Raw genomic sequence first — 15,315 nt, 5'->3', positions numbered from 1 at the left:
GGTCGGGTGAAGGCCAGAGGCATCAATAAGATAGCCCAGGAACTCCACCTGTGGAACAGCGATCTGGCACTTCTCCCTCTTTACCTTGAGCCCGGCCTCCTGGAACCTGGTCAGCACGGCACGGAGGCGCTCAAAAGCTGCTGGTGTGAGTCTGCGGACACCAAGACGTCATCAAAATATGGTACCACGCCCGGAAGCCCTTGCAAGAGATGCTCCATAAGGCTTTGGAAGATGCCAGGAGCCACACTCACCCCGAACTGCAAACGGCAGCAACGGAATGCCCCTCGGTGGGTGACGATCATCTGGGCTTCAGCAGTGGCATCATTGATGGGCAGTTGTTGATAGGCTTGGGCAAGGTCCAGCTTAGCAAAGACCTTACCCTCACCCAAGGAATGCAGCAGGTGTTGGTCAACAGGAACCGGGTAAGCGTGCTGCTGAAGTGCCTTGTTGATCGTGAACTTGTAGTCGGCGCAGATTCTCACCGACCCGTCTGGCTTGACAGGCGTGACGATGGGGGTTTCCCACTTGGCGTGGTCAACCGGCTCCAAAACTCCTTGGGCGATCAGCTTGTCCAGTTGTTCGTCCACCTTAGCCTTGAGAGCAAAGGGAACCCGGCGTGGCTTTAGCTTGATGGGGGTGACTTGTGGATCAAGGCTAAAGGAGATGGGCGTACCTGTATATTGCTCCAAAGTGCCGTCAAAAACCTCGGCAAAGTCTTTGACCAGACCCTCAGTCTCTGCGTTAGAGATGCAGTTGATGCCGGTGACTTCCAGGCCGAGGGCATCAAACCAGTCTAGCCCTAGGAGGCTTGGCCGCTGACCTTCGACCACCACCAGTTGGAGTAGGCCCGAAAAATCCTTGAAGGCGATCCGGAACCGGCCAACGCCTACCATGGGAATGTCCTTTCCCTGGTAGTGTCTCAGGTGTATGCTGTGAGAGTCGAGTTGCCTTTTGGACACTCTGGGTACCAGTCTTTTGATGGTGCTCCAAGACACGATGGACAGGGCAGACCCGGTGTCGATCTCCATGTCACATGGAGCTCCTTCAATGAGCACCGTGATGTTCAGCTTGTGTCGCGTAGGTGAGTCGGTTTGGCCAATCATGGTTCCAGAGAGGCAGCGGCAGTTGGTGAGAGCAAAACAGCTTTCCTTGGCAGACTGGAGTGAAGACTTGGACTTGCGAGTTGGTGAAGGGGGTGGGTGTCAGACGGAGCCGATCGGCAGACCTTAGCGATGTGGCCCCTTCTGGAACACTTCCGACAGATGGTATCTCTGAATCGACACTTGGCACGGGAATGGTTGCCTCTGCAGCCATTCTGATTGGTCCTTGGACTTCTGTTGGAACTTCCTGCATTCCCGCTTTGTCTGGTGCACGTCATCGTCTTCACTGGAGGATGCCTCATCACTGCTGGCCTCTTCATGATGCACTGGAACTGGCTTCCTAGCAAGATGCGGGCTGCTGGACTTGCGGATCTCCTGGGCTTCTGAGGCCACAGCCTCCTCAATGGCTTTCTGTAGCGTGAGGTCTGGCTTGGCGAGGAGACGCCGTTGCAGATGGATGTCCCGGACCCCGCAGACGATTTGATCCATCAGGGCATCGTCTAAGTCTCGGAACTCGCAGTGCATTGCAGCCTGTCGGAGGGCGGTGGTGTAGTTGTTGATTGACTCCCCCCTCTGCCTGGTTCCGGTGGTAGAATGCATGGCGGGCAGCAATCTTGGACGGCTTTGGCGCATAGTGGTTGCGGAGCTTCTCTTGAATCGTGTCCCATGGTGTTGCCTGGACTGCTTCAGGCACAACCAATGCTCAGGCCGTCTCAAACACCTCAGGCCTACAGAGGCTGAGGAATAGGCCCCGCTTCCGCTCCTTTGATACTTCTGTCAGCTCGTTGGCTTGGAGGTAGCAGTCGAACCGAGCGAGGTAAGAGTCTCATGATTCAGAGGCTGGCGCAAACGGCAGTAGAGGCACAAGTGAAGGCATGATTCCGATGCCGGCGTGGAGTGGAGGGCAATGGATGGAACACCATGCTCTAGCCAGAACAGTCAGCTCTGAATTGGTTCTGTTCAGTGATTTCGCTCAGTGATTCAGCTCAGCTCAGAGGGTGGCTGCATCTGGCTGTGCTCTGATGTCCATCGATCCCATCCTCGTCGCCAGTGTTAAGTTGTGGGCGAACATATCAGACGACACAGCGATTCTTCAAACAGCTCTTATTTATTCAGAGGCCAGAACAGAACTGAACTGAAGAGCTCAGTCAGCCTGCTTATATAGAGCTCCAGAATAACGTAACTGTAGCAACTTTCTAAAACTATCCAATCACTGAACGTCACTTTCGATCCTTCATTTGCATAACTATCTACAATATCCCCCTGCTGGCCCAGGGTGAGAACTTCAGTACATAACAGTTGATATATCTATTTATAAGGATCTTCAAGTGCTGCAACTCTTCATTCTACCCTGAGACATTTTTGAAAATTGGATACTGAATTTAGTACTCTCTTTCCTGGACAATTAAGTGGTAATTCTTATGGATATATTGTTTCTGACTCTTTCTTAAGGTAGATATTTGTTATATATGAATATCAACATAAAATTTGGGTTTTATGTTAAACTGCATATGTGTATAAAGTAAGCAGGTCAAAAGAAGAGGGTGTAGTGGGAAAGCACAGAAACTGTGACTGTTTACTGAGAACTTACATGGAATGGTCTTGAAACTGATAAGGTGGTGGTGAAAACTGGCTGTTTTGAGAACAACGGAAAGACGAAAATATGACAATGATTAAACAGTCAGAGTTGAGTTTGGACAGAAGGGCTCAGGTACAGGACCCGGGGGATAAATTTCAATTTGAATAGGTGAATCTTTTTTCTGAATTGAAAAAAGAATTCATGAGAGAGATGAAGGAAATTATGGCTAAAATAACAGATGAGTTTACAACCTGAATGGATCAAAGCATTAAAAGGGTAACAGAATCAATTGAACTAATGGAGTCTTGGACAGGGAGAACTGAGGAAGGGGATGTTCCTAGGCAAAAGTTGGAGAGGAAGCCTGAAAACTGGGAAAAATTATTGATATGAAAAAACTACAAAAGGGTAGATTTGGAATTTTTGTGGTTTAGGCAGAAAACACTTGGGGCGGTCATGGTGGAGAAAATGAGGCAGAAAGTACAACCTTTGAGACTGAGAGAAGTTTGGAGGGAAGACAAGCTGGATTTGGAACTTGCCCCAACTGACAGATGTCTGCTGATGAAATTAAAGTATGCCAAAGTTAGGAAAAAGAATGGGAAATAGTCTTGGAAATGGTTATTGTTTATGTGCAAAATATTGTAGATATTGGTACATTAGCAGGCTTTGATTAAATGCTTGCAATTAGTAGGGATGGGGATAAAATTAGAAGAAAAAATAATAGTTAACCACAGATGTTAGTAAGTTTTGATTAACTATGTGTAATTATTAGAAAATTGGGTAAATGGATATGGAATTGTAAGTGAATTTTACAATTTCAATCTGTTACCTCCGAGGATATGGACAGGCTGCTTGGACGAGTGAAACCGACCACCTGTCTCCTTAATCCTTGCCCATCCTGGCTGATAAAAGCGAGCCGGGAAGGGCTGGGCGATGGGCTCTGCGGGGTGGTGAATGCTTCCCTCTGTGAGGGAGGCTTCCCAGACCCGCTGAAAGAGGCGGTCATTAAACCGCTTCTTAAAAAAAACATCTTTAGACCCGGCCAGTATGGCCAACTATCACCCAGTCTCAAATCTTCCGATCTTGGGCAAGGTGATTGAGCGCGTGGTTGCTGAACAACTCCAGGCACGCCTGGAGGATGCGGACCATTTGGATCCCTTCCAATCGGGATTCAGGCCTCATCATGGGACTGAAACTGCCTTGGTCGCGCTGGTCGATGATCTCTGGTGGGTTAGGGACAAAGGTGAGAGCTGTTTCCTAGTTCTGCTGGATCTCTCAGCGGCCTTTGATACAATCAACCATAACATCCTTCTGGACTGTCTAGAGGGGCTGGGAGCTGGGGGCACTGTTATACAGTGGTTTCGCTCCTTTCTCCTGGGCCGTGTTCAGAAAGTGGTGTGGGGGATGAGTGTCCAGACCCCTGGGCCCTCACTTGTGGGGTGCCTCAGGGTTCCATCCTCTCCCCCATGCTTTTTAATATCTATATGAAGCTGCTGGGAGAGATCATCAGGGGTTTGGGCTGGGTGTTCAGCAATATGCAGATGATACCCAGCTCTACCTCTCTTTCAAATCAGAACCAGTGAAGGCGGTGAAGGTCCTGTGTGAGTGCCTGGAGGCAGTTGGAAGATGGATGGCGGCTAATGGATTGAGGTTGAATCCTGACAAGACAGAAGTACTGTTTTGGGGGGACAGGGGGCGGACTGGTGTGGAGGACTCCCTGATCCTGAATGGGGTAACTGTGCCACTGAAGGACCAGGTGCTCAGCCTGGGAGTCATTTTGGACTCACAGCTGTCCATGGAGGCGTAGGTCAATTCTGTATCCAGGACAGCTGTCTACCAGCTCCATCTGGTACGCAGGCTGAGACCCTACCTGCCCGCGGACTGTCTCACCAGAGTGGTGCATGCTCTAGTTATCTCCCGCTTGGACTACTGCAATGCGCTCTACGTGGGGCTACCTTTGAAGGTGACCTGGAAACTACCACTAATCCAGAATGCGGCAGCTAGACTGGTGACTGGGAGTGACCACCAAGACCACATAACACCGGTCTTGAAAGACCTACATTGGCTCCCAGTACGTTTCTGAGCACAATTCAAAGTGCAAGTGTTGACCTTTAAAGCCCTAAACGGCCTTGGTCCTGTATACCTGAAGGAGCGTCTCCACCCCCATCGTTCTGCCCGGACGCTGAGGTCCAGCGCCGAGGGCCTTCTGGCAGTTCCCTCATTGTGAGAAGCAAAGCTACAGGGAACCAGGCAGAGGGCCTTCTCAGTAGTGGCGCCCGCCCTGTGGAATGCCCTCCCATCAGATGTCAAAGTGATAAACAACTACCTGACATTCAGAAAACAGCCCTGTTCAGGAAAGGTTTTAATGTGTGACATTTTAGTGTATTTTTGGTCTCTGTGGAAGCCGCCCAGAGTGGCTGGGGAAACCCAGCCTGATGGGCGGGGTACAAATAATAATAATAATAATAATAATAATAATAATAATAATAATAATAATTATTATTATTATTATTATTATTATTATTATTATTATTATTATTTTATTTTGTTTACATAAAGAACCAAAGGTGGGATGGAGGGAAGTCCACAGATTCATGGAATCTTGAAGAAAAGGTTTTGGGGACTGGGGGGTAAAAATGTTCTTTTTTATTGATGTTAATGTGGAATTAAATTGTGAAAAACAATTCAACTACAATATTCAACTACAACCTTTGTCCTCTGTGGACACAATCCAGCTAAGTTATGCGCATACAGTAGAGCATGGGTTAAGCCACCTCAGACATTCGGGTTCCCAAAAAAGTTTGCAAACCAGAACACTCATTTCCGGGTTTGCGGTGTTTGGGAGCCAAATGTTCAAGTCAGAAGGTGTTTGAGAACCAAGGTACTACTGTATAAGATGGATACTTCAAAGAAACATCTAGCTCATCAGTATTTCTCCCCTATTTTCAGTATGCTTGGGTACCACCTGGGAGATGCATCAGAGATCACTCGTGATCCCCAGAGCATGATGTAATTAGAATTGCCAGGAACAGCCTGGAGCTTGTGCTTTTCTCCTTAATACCCCCATAGCTGCAAAATAAGATGGAGGTGCAGCCTGCCTACTTTGTTAACCCCCCAGTTCTGTTGCACCCCATCCCTGCCTGCTGCTGGGTCTCACACATTAAGGTTTCACAGATTGCTTAGAAATGCTAACAATTCAGCGGTATATAAATGCCTTAAAAATAAATAAATAAATATTCACTTTCACAGAAGTGAGGCTGTCAACAAGAGTTGGAACTCTAGTTCACAACTTAGGTGCTTTAAGCGGAACAGCTGTCCTTCAATAGGCATGGGCAAAAACAGTTATCCCCACACATGCCTGCTTGTACCCTAAGATAATCACCCTTCTCTGGCTGCCCATGATCTGAGCTGTGGCAGAAAATGGGGAAAGAGGCCTTTTGTGGGGTGGTGCCCCAGTCACAGAATCCTCTCTTCCCCCCATGGAGGCTCATCTGGGGCCTACTTTGTTGTCATTTTGGCGGTTTCATTTCCCCAAGCCTTTTAATCTCAACATTTTTAATGACATGTTTACATTCTACTGCTGCCATTTTTGTATGATTGTTCTTAATTGTTTTTGTTGTATTTTTGGACTTTATAAGCTGCCCTGAAAACTTATTTGGTGAGGTTGTTGTTGTTGTTTAGTCATTTAGTCGTGTCCGACTCTTCGTGACCCCATGGACCAGAGCACGCCAGGCACCTCTGTCCTCCACTACCTCCTGCAGTTTGGTCAAACTCATGCTGGTAGCTTCAAGAACACCATCCAACCATCTTGTCCTCTGTCGTCCCCTTCTCCTAGTGCCCTCCATCTTTCCCAACATCGGGGTCTTTTCCAGGGAGTCTTCTCTTCTCATGAAGTGGCCAAAGTCTTGGAGTCTCAGCTTCAGGATCTGTCCTTCCAGTGAGCACTCAGGGCTGATTTCCTTCAGAATGGAGAGGTTGGATCTTCTTGCAGTCCATGGGACTCTCAAGAGTCTCCGCCAGCACCATAAATCAAAAGCATCAATTCTTCGGCGATCAGCCTCCTTTATGGTCCAGCTTTCACTTCCATACATCACTACTGGGAAAACCATAGCTTTTACTATACAGACCTTTGTTGGCAAGGTGATGTCTCTGCTTTTTAAGACGCTGTCTAGGTTTGCCATCGCCTTCCTCCCAAGGAGCAGGCGTCTTTTAATTTCGTGACTGCTGTCACCATCTGCAGTGATCATGGAGCCCAAGAAAGTAAAATCTCTCACTGCCTCCATTTCTTCCCCTTCTATTGGCCAGGAGGTGATGGGACCAGTGGCCATAATCTTCGTTTTTTTGATGTTGAGCTTCAGACCATATTTTGCGCTCTCCTCTTTCACCCTCATTAAAAGGTTCTTTAATTCCTCCTCACTTTCTGCCATCAAGGTTGTGTCATCTGCATATCTGAGGTTGTTGATATTTCTTCCGGCAATCTTAATTCCGGCTAGGGATTCATCCAGCCCAGCCTTTCGCATGATGAATTCTGCATATAAGTTAAATAAGCAGGGAGACAATATGCAGCCTTGTCGTACTCTTTTCCCAATGTTGAACCAATCAGTTGTTCCATATCCAGTTCTAACTGTAGCTTCTTGTCCCACATAGAGATTTCTCAGGAGACAGATGAGGTGATCAGGCACTCCCATTTCTTTAAGAACTTGCCATAATTTGCTGTGGTCGACACAGTCAAAGGCTTTTGGATAGTCAATGAAGCAGAAGTAGATGTCTTGCTGGAACTCTCTAGCTTTCTCCATAATCCAGCGCATGTTTGCAATTTGGTCTCTGGTTCCTCTGCCCCTTCGAAATCCAGCTTGCACTTCTGGGAGTTCTCGGTCCACATACTGCTTGAGCCTTCCTTGTAGAATTTTAAGCATAACCTTGCTAGCGTGTGAAATGAGTGCAGTTGTGCGGTAGTTGGAGCATTCTTTGGCACTGCCCTTCTTTGGGATTGGGATGTAGACTGATCTTCTCCAATCCTCTGGCCACTGCTGAGTTTTCCAAATTTGCTGGCATATTGAGTGTAGCACCTTAACAGCATCATCTTTTAAAATTTTAAATAGTTCAGCTGGAATATCATCACTTCCACTGGCCTTGTTATTTGCAGTGCTTTCTAAGGCCCGTTTGACTTCACTCTCCAGGATGTCTGGCTCAAGGTCAGTAACCACACTACCTGGGGTGTATGAGCCATCCATATCTTTCTGGTATAATTCTCTGTGTATTCTTGCCACCTCTTCTTGATGTCTTCTGCTTCTGTTAGATCCTTACCACTTCTGTCCTTTATTATGGTAATCTTTGTACGAAATGTTCCTTTCATATCTCCAATTTTCTTGAACAGATCTCTGGTTCTTCCCATTCTGTTGTTTTCCTCTATTTGTTTGCATTGCTCGTTTAAGAAGGCCTTCTTGTCTCTCGTCAGACCTCACCTGGAGTACTGTGTCCAGTTCTGGGCACCACAGTTCAAGAAGGACACTGACAAACTGGAACGTGTCCAGAGGAGGGCAACCAAAATGGTCAAAGGCCTGGAAACGATGCCTTATGAGGAACGGCTAAGGGAGCTGGGCATGTTTAGCCTGGAGAAGAGGAGGTTAAGGGGTGATATGATAGCCATGTTCAAATATATAAAAGGTAGTTTTTCCTACTTTCTTCAGTTTAAGCTTGAATTTTGCTATAAGAAGCTGATGATCTGAGCCACAGTCAGCTCCAGGTCTTGTTTTTGCTTCCTGTATAGAGCTTCTCCATCTTTGGCTGCAGAGAATATAATCAATCTGATTTCGATGCTGCCCATCTGGTGATGTCCATGTGTAGAGTCGTCTCTTGTGTTGTTGGAAAAGAGTGTTTGTGATGACCAGCTTGTTTTCTTGGCAGAACTCTATTAGCCTTTGCCCTGCTTCGTTTTGAACTCCAAGGCCAAACTTGCCAGTTCTTCCTTTTACCTCTTGACTCCCTAGTTTAGCATTCCAATCCCCTATAATGAGAAGAGCATCCTTCTTTGGTGTCGTTTCTATAAGGTGTTGTAAGTCTTCATAGAACTGGTCAATTTCAGTTTCTTCAGCACCAGTGGTTGGTGCATAAACTTGGATTACTGTTATGTTAAAAGGTCTGCCTTGGATTCGTATTGAGATCATTCTATCATTTTTGAGATTGCATCCCAGTACAGCTTTTGCAACTCTTTTGTTGACTATGAGGGCCACTCCATTTCTTTTATGGGTTTCTTGCCCACAGTAGTAGATATGATAGTCATCCGAACTGAATTCGCCCATTCCTGTCCATTTTAGTTCACTGATGCCCAGGATGTCAATATTTATTCTTGCCATCTCATTTTTGACCACATCCAACTTACCCAGGTTCATGGTTCTTACATTCAAGGTTCCTATGCAATATTTTTCTTTACAGCATTGGACTTTCCTTTCGCTTCCAGGCATATCCGCAACTGAATATCCGCAACTGAGTGTCCTTTTGGCTTTGGCCCAGCCGCTTCATCAGCTCTGGATCTACTTGTACTTGCCCTCCGCTCTTCCCCAGTAGCATGTTGGACGCCTTCCGACCTGAGGGGCTCATCTTCCAGCGTCATAACTTTTATATGCCTGTTGTCTTTGTCCATGGAGTTTTCTTGGCAAGGATACTGGAGTGGCTTGCCAGTTCCTCCTCCAGGTGGATCACATTTGGTCAGAACTCTCCACTATTACCTGTTCATCTTGGGTGCCCTGCTCGGCATAGTTCATAGCTTCTCTGAGTTATTCAAGCCCCTTCACCACGGCAAGGCAGTTATAAAAATTGCTAAATAAATATCTGAGGAAAGTGAGAGAGCATTTCATGTTCAGGAGGACAGAGAAAGCTGTAGATGTGTGTACAGCTCTCAGTGTGGGACTGGACAAAGACGACAAATATGAACTTTAAATTCATCACTAAATATGAAATATGAAGCACCTCTAGCTTTTGCAGCCTGCTTTCCCTGCTCAGTTTCGCAGGCCATTTGTATTCTCCCTGCCATCTCTGACTGATCTATGGCAAATTTGGAGTCTTTGCTCTAGCAAGTCGGAGCATGAAGAGGACAAAATGATTAGGACAAAATGAATGGTGAGGCACTGCTGCCACATCTTTTTATTCAGTGGAAAAATTAAAGTGGCAATGCAGTTCTCCTGGTTGCAAACTTGCAACCCTATTTCCTGAAAATATTTCCCTAATGTTTGAACAGGTATGTATTCGTTGTATTTGTGTCACCTCCTTCTTCCAAAATATGCTGAGAACACCAGCTGCAATTTACTATAGTCCTGAGAGGTAAGCAAGGCTCACTGGATTTACAGAAGCTGTCCAAGTTTCTGATTTGATCCCGGAATGCCCCACTTTTCCTTAGGATGTTCCTATTTTCATGATGATGAGTATGATAAAATAAAATAGGATGTCCCTATTTTCAGCTGAGAAATGTTGGAGGGTATGCATGTGTTGGGATTCCAACTCCTACCCCCCTTCACTGTTTACCATGCAGGCGAGGGCCAATAGGAGTTGAATTCCAGCAGCACCTGGAAGCCGTGGGTTTGTTTCTCCATTCCTGCCAGGGCTGTAGGCTCAGGGCAGAAGTGCTCATTTTGCTTTTGCACATTACAGAAATGGGGTTAGGCAGAGACTTGGTCCAGGTCCCAAGACATAGCTGAGTGGGGATTTGAACCTAATAATGTAAACCTTACTTTGAAGGCCAACATTCTAGGCATAGCTCTTTGTTGCACAGCCTGCAACAACGAGCAAGAATAAAACTGCCATGTAAAGGAAACCAACAGCTGTATTACAATCTTGCCTTTTATGGTTAACAGAACTAAGGATGGTTCATGTCCCTTTGAGACAAGACATAAGTAAATTCTTCCACGTAAAACAGAAATGAAATCTACAAAATGCACAGCAGTGCTCAAAGTAGGTGGCAACTTCTTCTAGCCTGCAGATAAGCCACCAGGAAGTTCACTTTTCAGAAATAGATATGTAACTATATTTTTTAGTAAAAATTTGCTGTGCTCGTCCTGTTATCAGAGAAAGCTACAATATGGTCAGAGGACTGGCAGTGATTGCCCCCCATCTTTTCTTTTATTTTCTTTTTTAAAGCCCCACCTCCAGTATATATATATATATATATATATATATATATATATATATATAATGAAGCGGCAGCCAGAGCCGATCTCTGAGCAGAGATGTGGTATGCTGACAGGGCAGAGGCGTTGGCTTGCCCCCATTATTGAGGGGGCTGACGTCACGTGACACGCTGACGCGGTGTATGTGATGTTACTGCTTAATATTGAGGGGGCCTAGCCCCCTCCTTAACATTTGATGGGGCCAAAAGTGCCTTGGCCCCTGCAACTGGTGCACCTGTGACAAGATGTTACAGCAATCATGCTGCAGCATTCTGTACCAGCTGCAGTTTTGGAGCAGTGCAAAGGAAGCCCCACATAGAGTGCATTGGGGTTATTCAGTCTTGAAGTCCTCAGTGCCTGGACTACTATGGTCAAGCTATCCCAGTCCAGAAAAAGCCACAGCTGTCATACCACCCAAAGATGACAAAGGCACTCTTAGCCTCCCAGACTATGTTGATGGTTTTTTGCCTTTTTTGTTGCTTTTGTTGGGGGTGGTTACCTGTTTTATTGCAAGCATAATACTTTTATCTACACTGTGTTTCACGCAATTTGTAAAACTACTCCACACTGAACTTTTTTTCAATTTTTCCAAAATTTCCACGTTTTTTCCTCATGGCTTCAAAATTTCCAGAATTTTTACATCTCTAGTCTGACCATGACAAGAGAGTGTTTGGCATGACCTCCACCACCTTTTGTCCATCCCAGGTAAAAAACTACATTTGGGTGTGCAGTCCATGGTGTATTGGAGCAATGCCCACTTGTGACAGCCATGTCATGGGGGACATGAAGTCCTGAACCAGCCCAAGAGCAGTCTCTGCATGGCCCCCAACCACCACTTTAGAGACCACCTTGGCCTGATTGGTCTGGGAGACCACTGAGTAGCAGGGGGGCTGAACACCAGCAGCATCCCCAATCTTCTCTCTGACCCAACATCAGAAACAAGCCCTCTTAGTCCATCCCAAGATCAAGAGGTTTTCTGGCAAAAGAGATGGACAATGACAACCCCGCCAACCTTCTAGTCTGGCCTGCTGCTAAATCGAGTACCTGGATGGGGACAACCAAGTTAGGCTGTTGCTTCTCAGGATGGGGAGGTGGGCACTGTGGCCCAAATGGCTCTGCCAGTGTGTTTGCACCACACTGACTTCCTGCCACCTCACACAGCCCTCTTGGTAAACAACAGCAACCTACAAGCTGGGAAGCTAGCATAGTGACTCTGCCTCACCCAGCAAGCTGTTTCTAGCACTTGAGCCTGCTGTTTGAGAATCAGAAGTCAAAAGTTCTCTCAGCCACTATGAGATAGTTGTGTTGTTCTTTGGATCCCAGCCATTGTCAAAGAGTTGCAATATCTCGAGAAGAGAAAGACTTGCTTGCTAGATCAGATCAAGGATCCATCTACTCCAACACTCCATTTTGAACATGGCCATCAGCCCCTGCAGTTTGTTCCTACCATCAGGTATCCACAGTTTCTCCCTTTGACTTGTGCCCAGAGTCTTGTAGCTGAAGGAAATGGAATAATTTCAGCCTCCAATGAGGCAATTCCACCACCACCTCATAAGAGTACCTGGATGCTGAAGAGTTGTAGTATTCCGGTGGAACGTGCATCTTCCTTGCTTTGTCCCTTGGTTCCAGGGTAGTCTTCTTGGAATCAGCAAATAAAGATTTGATGTAGTCCTGACCTTGTCCAAGTGCTTCACTCCCAAAGCTCGAAATGCTGGAGCAAGGAGGGAATTGTTTTTGTAGCAAAAAGCTGCTGCTGCTGGGGGCTGGTAAGCAAAAGAGTAACAGCGAGAAATATAAAATGTAATTTTTAAAAAGGGGGAGGGAGAGACTAACATTCAGAACAGTTTATGGAAATGAATTTGCATAATCTAATTTACTTTTTGTTAGTTCCACCGTTAATGTGAAACGGTGCTCCTTGAGCCTCTCGCAAACCTATGGCTATAAAATGAGACACAGCTGGTAAAGTGAATTTTTGCTAGTGACATGCAGATTTATTACCTTGCTGGAATTACCTTCAGTAGCTAAAACATAATAAATGGGGCCATCAGTGGAATAGCTGTTTCCATAAAATTGCTTGGTGGGTAGAAGGTATAGCTTCAGCCGGAAGCCAGTAATGAATCTATTGAGCCTTCTTCCACCTACGTAATGATGGTGCTAATATCTCCTAATAGGACTACTATTGTTGTGTTTTTCTCCTACTCCTTTTACAGTTCTCTGTTGGACAGTTGGGAAACTTCCCCTTGGCACCAGACAAAAGGTTATCTTCACAGGAGGCAACATTCTGGAGCCACCTCAAGGATATCCCCATGGCAGCCAATTTGGAGGCAGCTCAAGCCAGGACTGGCCAACTGTGGGGTTTTTTGCGGGGGTGGGGTGAGAATAATCTGAAGATGTTTAGGGAGTATGCTGTAAGAAAGTTTAAGAGCAGTAGAGAGAGGGAAGTGCTTATGTTAGTGCAACATGGATTATGTTGACACTGTCAAATATTGTGTGTTGGTAGTTGGAATCTTGGAAGTGTGGATCATGGGAATTATTTTCTAAGAAGCTGTGCTATCCTAGGAAAAAGCTTCAAAAATCCAAAACCAACCATCGTGCAGTTATATGTCTGAAGGAAGGAATATTTTGCTTTTAATTTTTGTAGCCTCAAAACTAGTCTGGTTTCTAGTTACAGTCCTCAGACAGAACTTTTCCAACAGCTTTTTTTATTGCATATGCAAGGATCTTTGCTTCCATATTTCCATAATAAAAGGTGTTATACAGGAAAAGGCAATATTTATTCGGCACTGTTCAGATAGAGCATAAGCTTCCAATTTTAGGTAATGTACAAGTCTTCTTAGTAGCAAATGAAAAGTCGGTATAATCCAATAGAGTGTGTGTGTGTGTGTGTGTGTGTGTGTGTGTGTGTGTGAGAGAGAGAGAGAGAGAGAGAGAGAGAGAGAGTACTGAGGCACACAGCGGAAGCCAAAACAGATGTGTGTGCATTAGCAGGGTGTTGATTTTGTACATGATGAGCATTACCCAAGAGGGGATATGGTGGCCAAAATGCAGCTTAATAACCACTAATCTCCATATTGAAGAAACTAGGCAAGTTGGGTTCTGTGTTGCTGCTGTTTTTCCTGTGCAGAGATGGGACTGGCAGTAGAATGAGCAGCCTGAACCAAAACTCCTAGGCTAATTTTGTCTTGCCAGTCTGGAAATGCATCCAATGGGAGCTTCATGGGGTTTCTGAATTGAGAATGTTCAAAGAAGAGGAAATTGTGGCATTCGGCGTCATTTGGGTGGGCAGGGATGAGTCTGTAATTAATCATGGTGAGTTGGGTTAGACACCTGGTAGATGTTTAAGTAATTAATTCAAATAAATTATCTGCAGTCTATTAGTGAAAATTAATTATAGATCAGACTTGGAGAGTATGTCATCATAGAGATGAGCAAATCTGCAATTTCAGTTTCTTTCAGTTTCTCATTTTTCTAATCTTAATTTCAGTTTGCCACTTTTCTGCTGAATTTCTTCCCAACAGAAATTCTACTCATCATCACTAGTATATGCCAGTCCTGCCACAAGGCAATGCTCTGCTCCCTCTGCTGTGGTTTGCTGCATCTTTGTGTGTGTAGCTCAGGGGTCAGCAAACTTTTTCAGCAGGGGGCTGGTCCACTGTCACTCAGACCTTGTGGGGGGCTGGACCATAGTTTGAAAAGAAAAAAAAAAGAATGAATTCCTATACCCCACAAATAACTCAAAGATGCATTTTAAATAAAAGCACACATTCTACTCATGTAAAAACACCAGGCAGGCCCCACAAATAACCCAGAGATGCATTTTGAATAAAATGACTCATTCTTCTCATGTAAAAACATGCTGATTCCTGGACCACTGGCTGGATTGAGAAGGCGACTGGGCCAGATCCGGTCCCTGGGCTTTAGTTTGCCTACCCATGGTGTAGCTTAATGCTGAAACAAACAGCTGCCTAGTGACAGAAGACAAGCTTTACACAATGCCACCAAAATAAAGGGTCGTGCACCTTATTCAAGAAAATCAGCACATTTAAAACAGGACACACAAATGTCTATAACCCAGACTTTGCCAACCTGGTGCCCTCCAGATGTTTTGGACTGTAATCTCATGAACCTCAGCCAAACCATCCAGAGGGCACCAGGCTGGCAAAGGTGGATACAACCAAATTCAGGTAACAGGCATACACATGCACCAGAAATACTAACTATCTATCTTTGTACTTGTGCTGACATGTAGAGCAAAGATTCATAGGGTGCTATTCAGCTAAGCATTATTCAGAGTAGACCCAGTGAAATTACTGACTGTGCCTAAGTTAGGTCTATTAATTTCAGTGGCTCTACTCTGAGTAAAACTTAGGTTGAATGCTGCCCATGGCACCCTTCGTCTGCTATGTTCTTCCCCATGTCTGGTGGTAGCACAGCGCAGTTTTTCATGTATACCACCGGGGGTGGGGACTTTTGGCCC

General features: G+C 45.6%; 1 protein-coding gene across 1 annotated transcript in view; it reads right to left on the bottom strand.

Moving 5' to 3' along the window:
* Positions 1-15,315, bottom strand: part of LMNTD1 (lamin tail domain containing 1) — a 95,467-nt gene that overhangs the window by 25,766 nt on the left and 54,386 nt on the right. Inside the window, exon 5 of the mRNA XM_077935590.1 lies at positions 12,400-12,601. Coding sequence (XP_077791716.1) covers positions 12,400-12,601 — 202 coding nt within the window. The remainder of the gene's footprint in view (positions 1-12,399; positions 12,602-15,315) is intronic.

Source organism: Podarcis muralis, chromosome 10 (assembly GCF_964188315.1).
Source record: "Podarcis muralis chromosome 10, rPodMur119.hap1.1, whole genome shotgun sequence".
Lineage (NCBI taxonomy): Eukaryota > Metazoa > Chordata > Lepidosauria > Squamata > Lacertidae > Podarcis > Podarcis muralis.
This window is presented reverse-complemented; position numbering and strand designations above follow the sequence as displayed.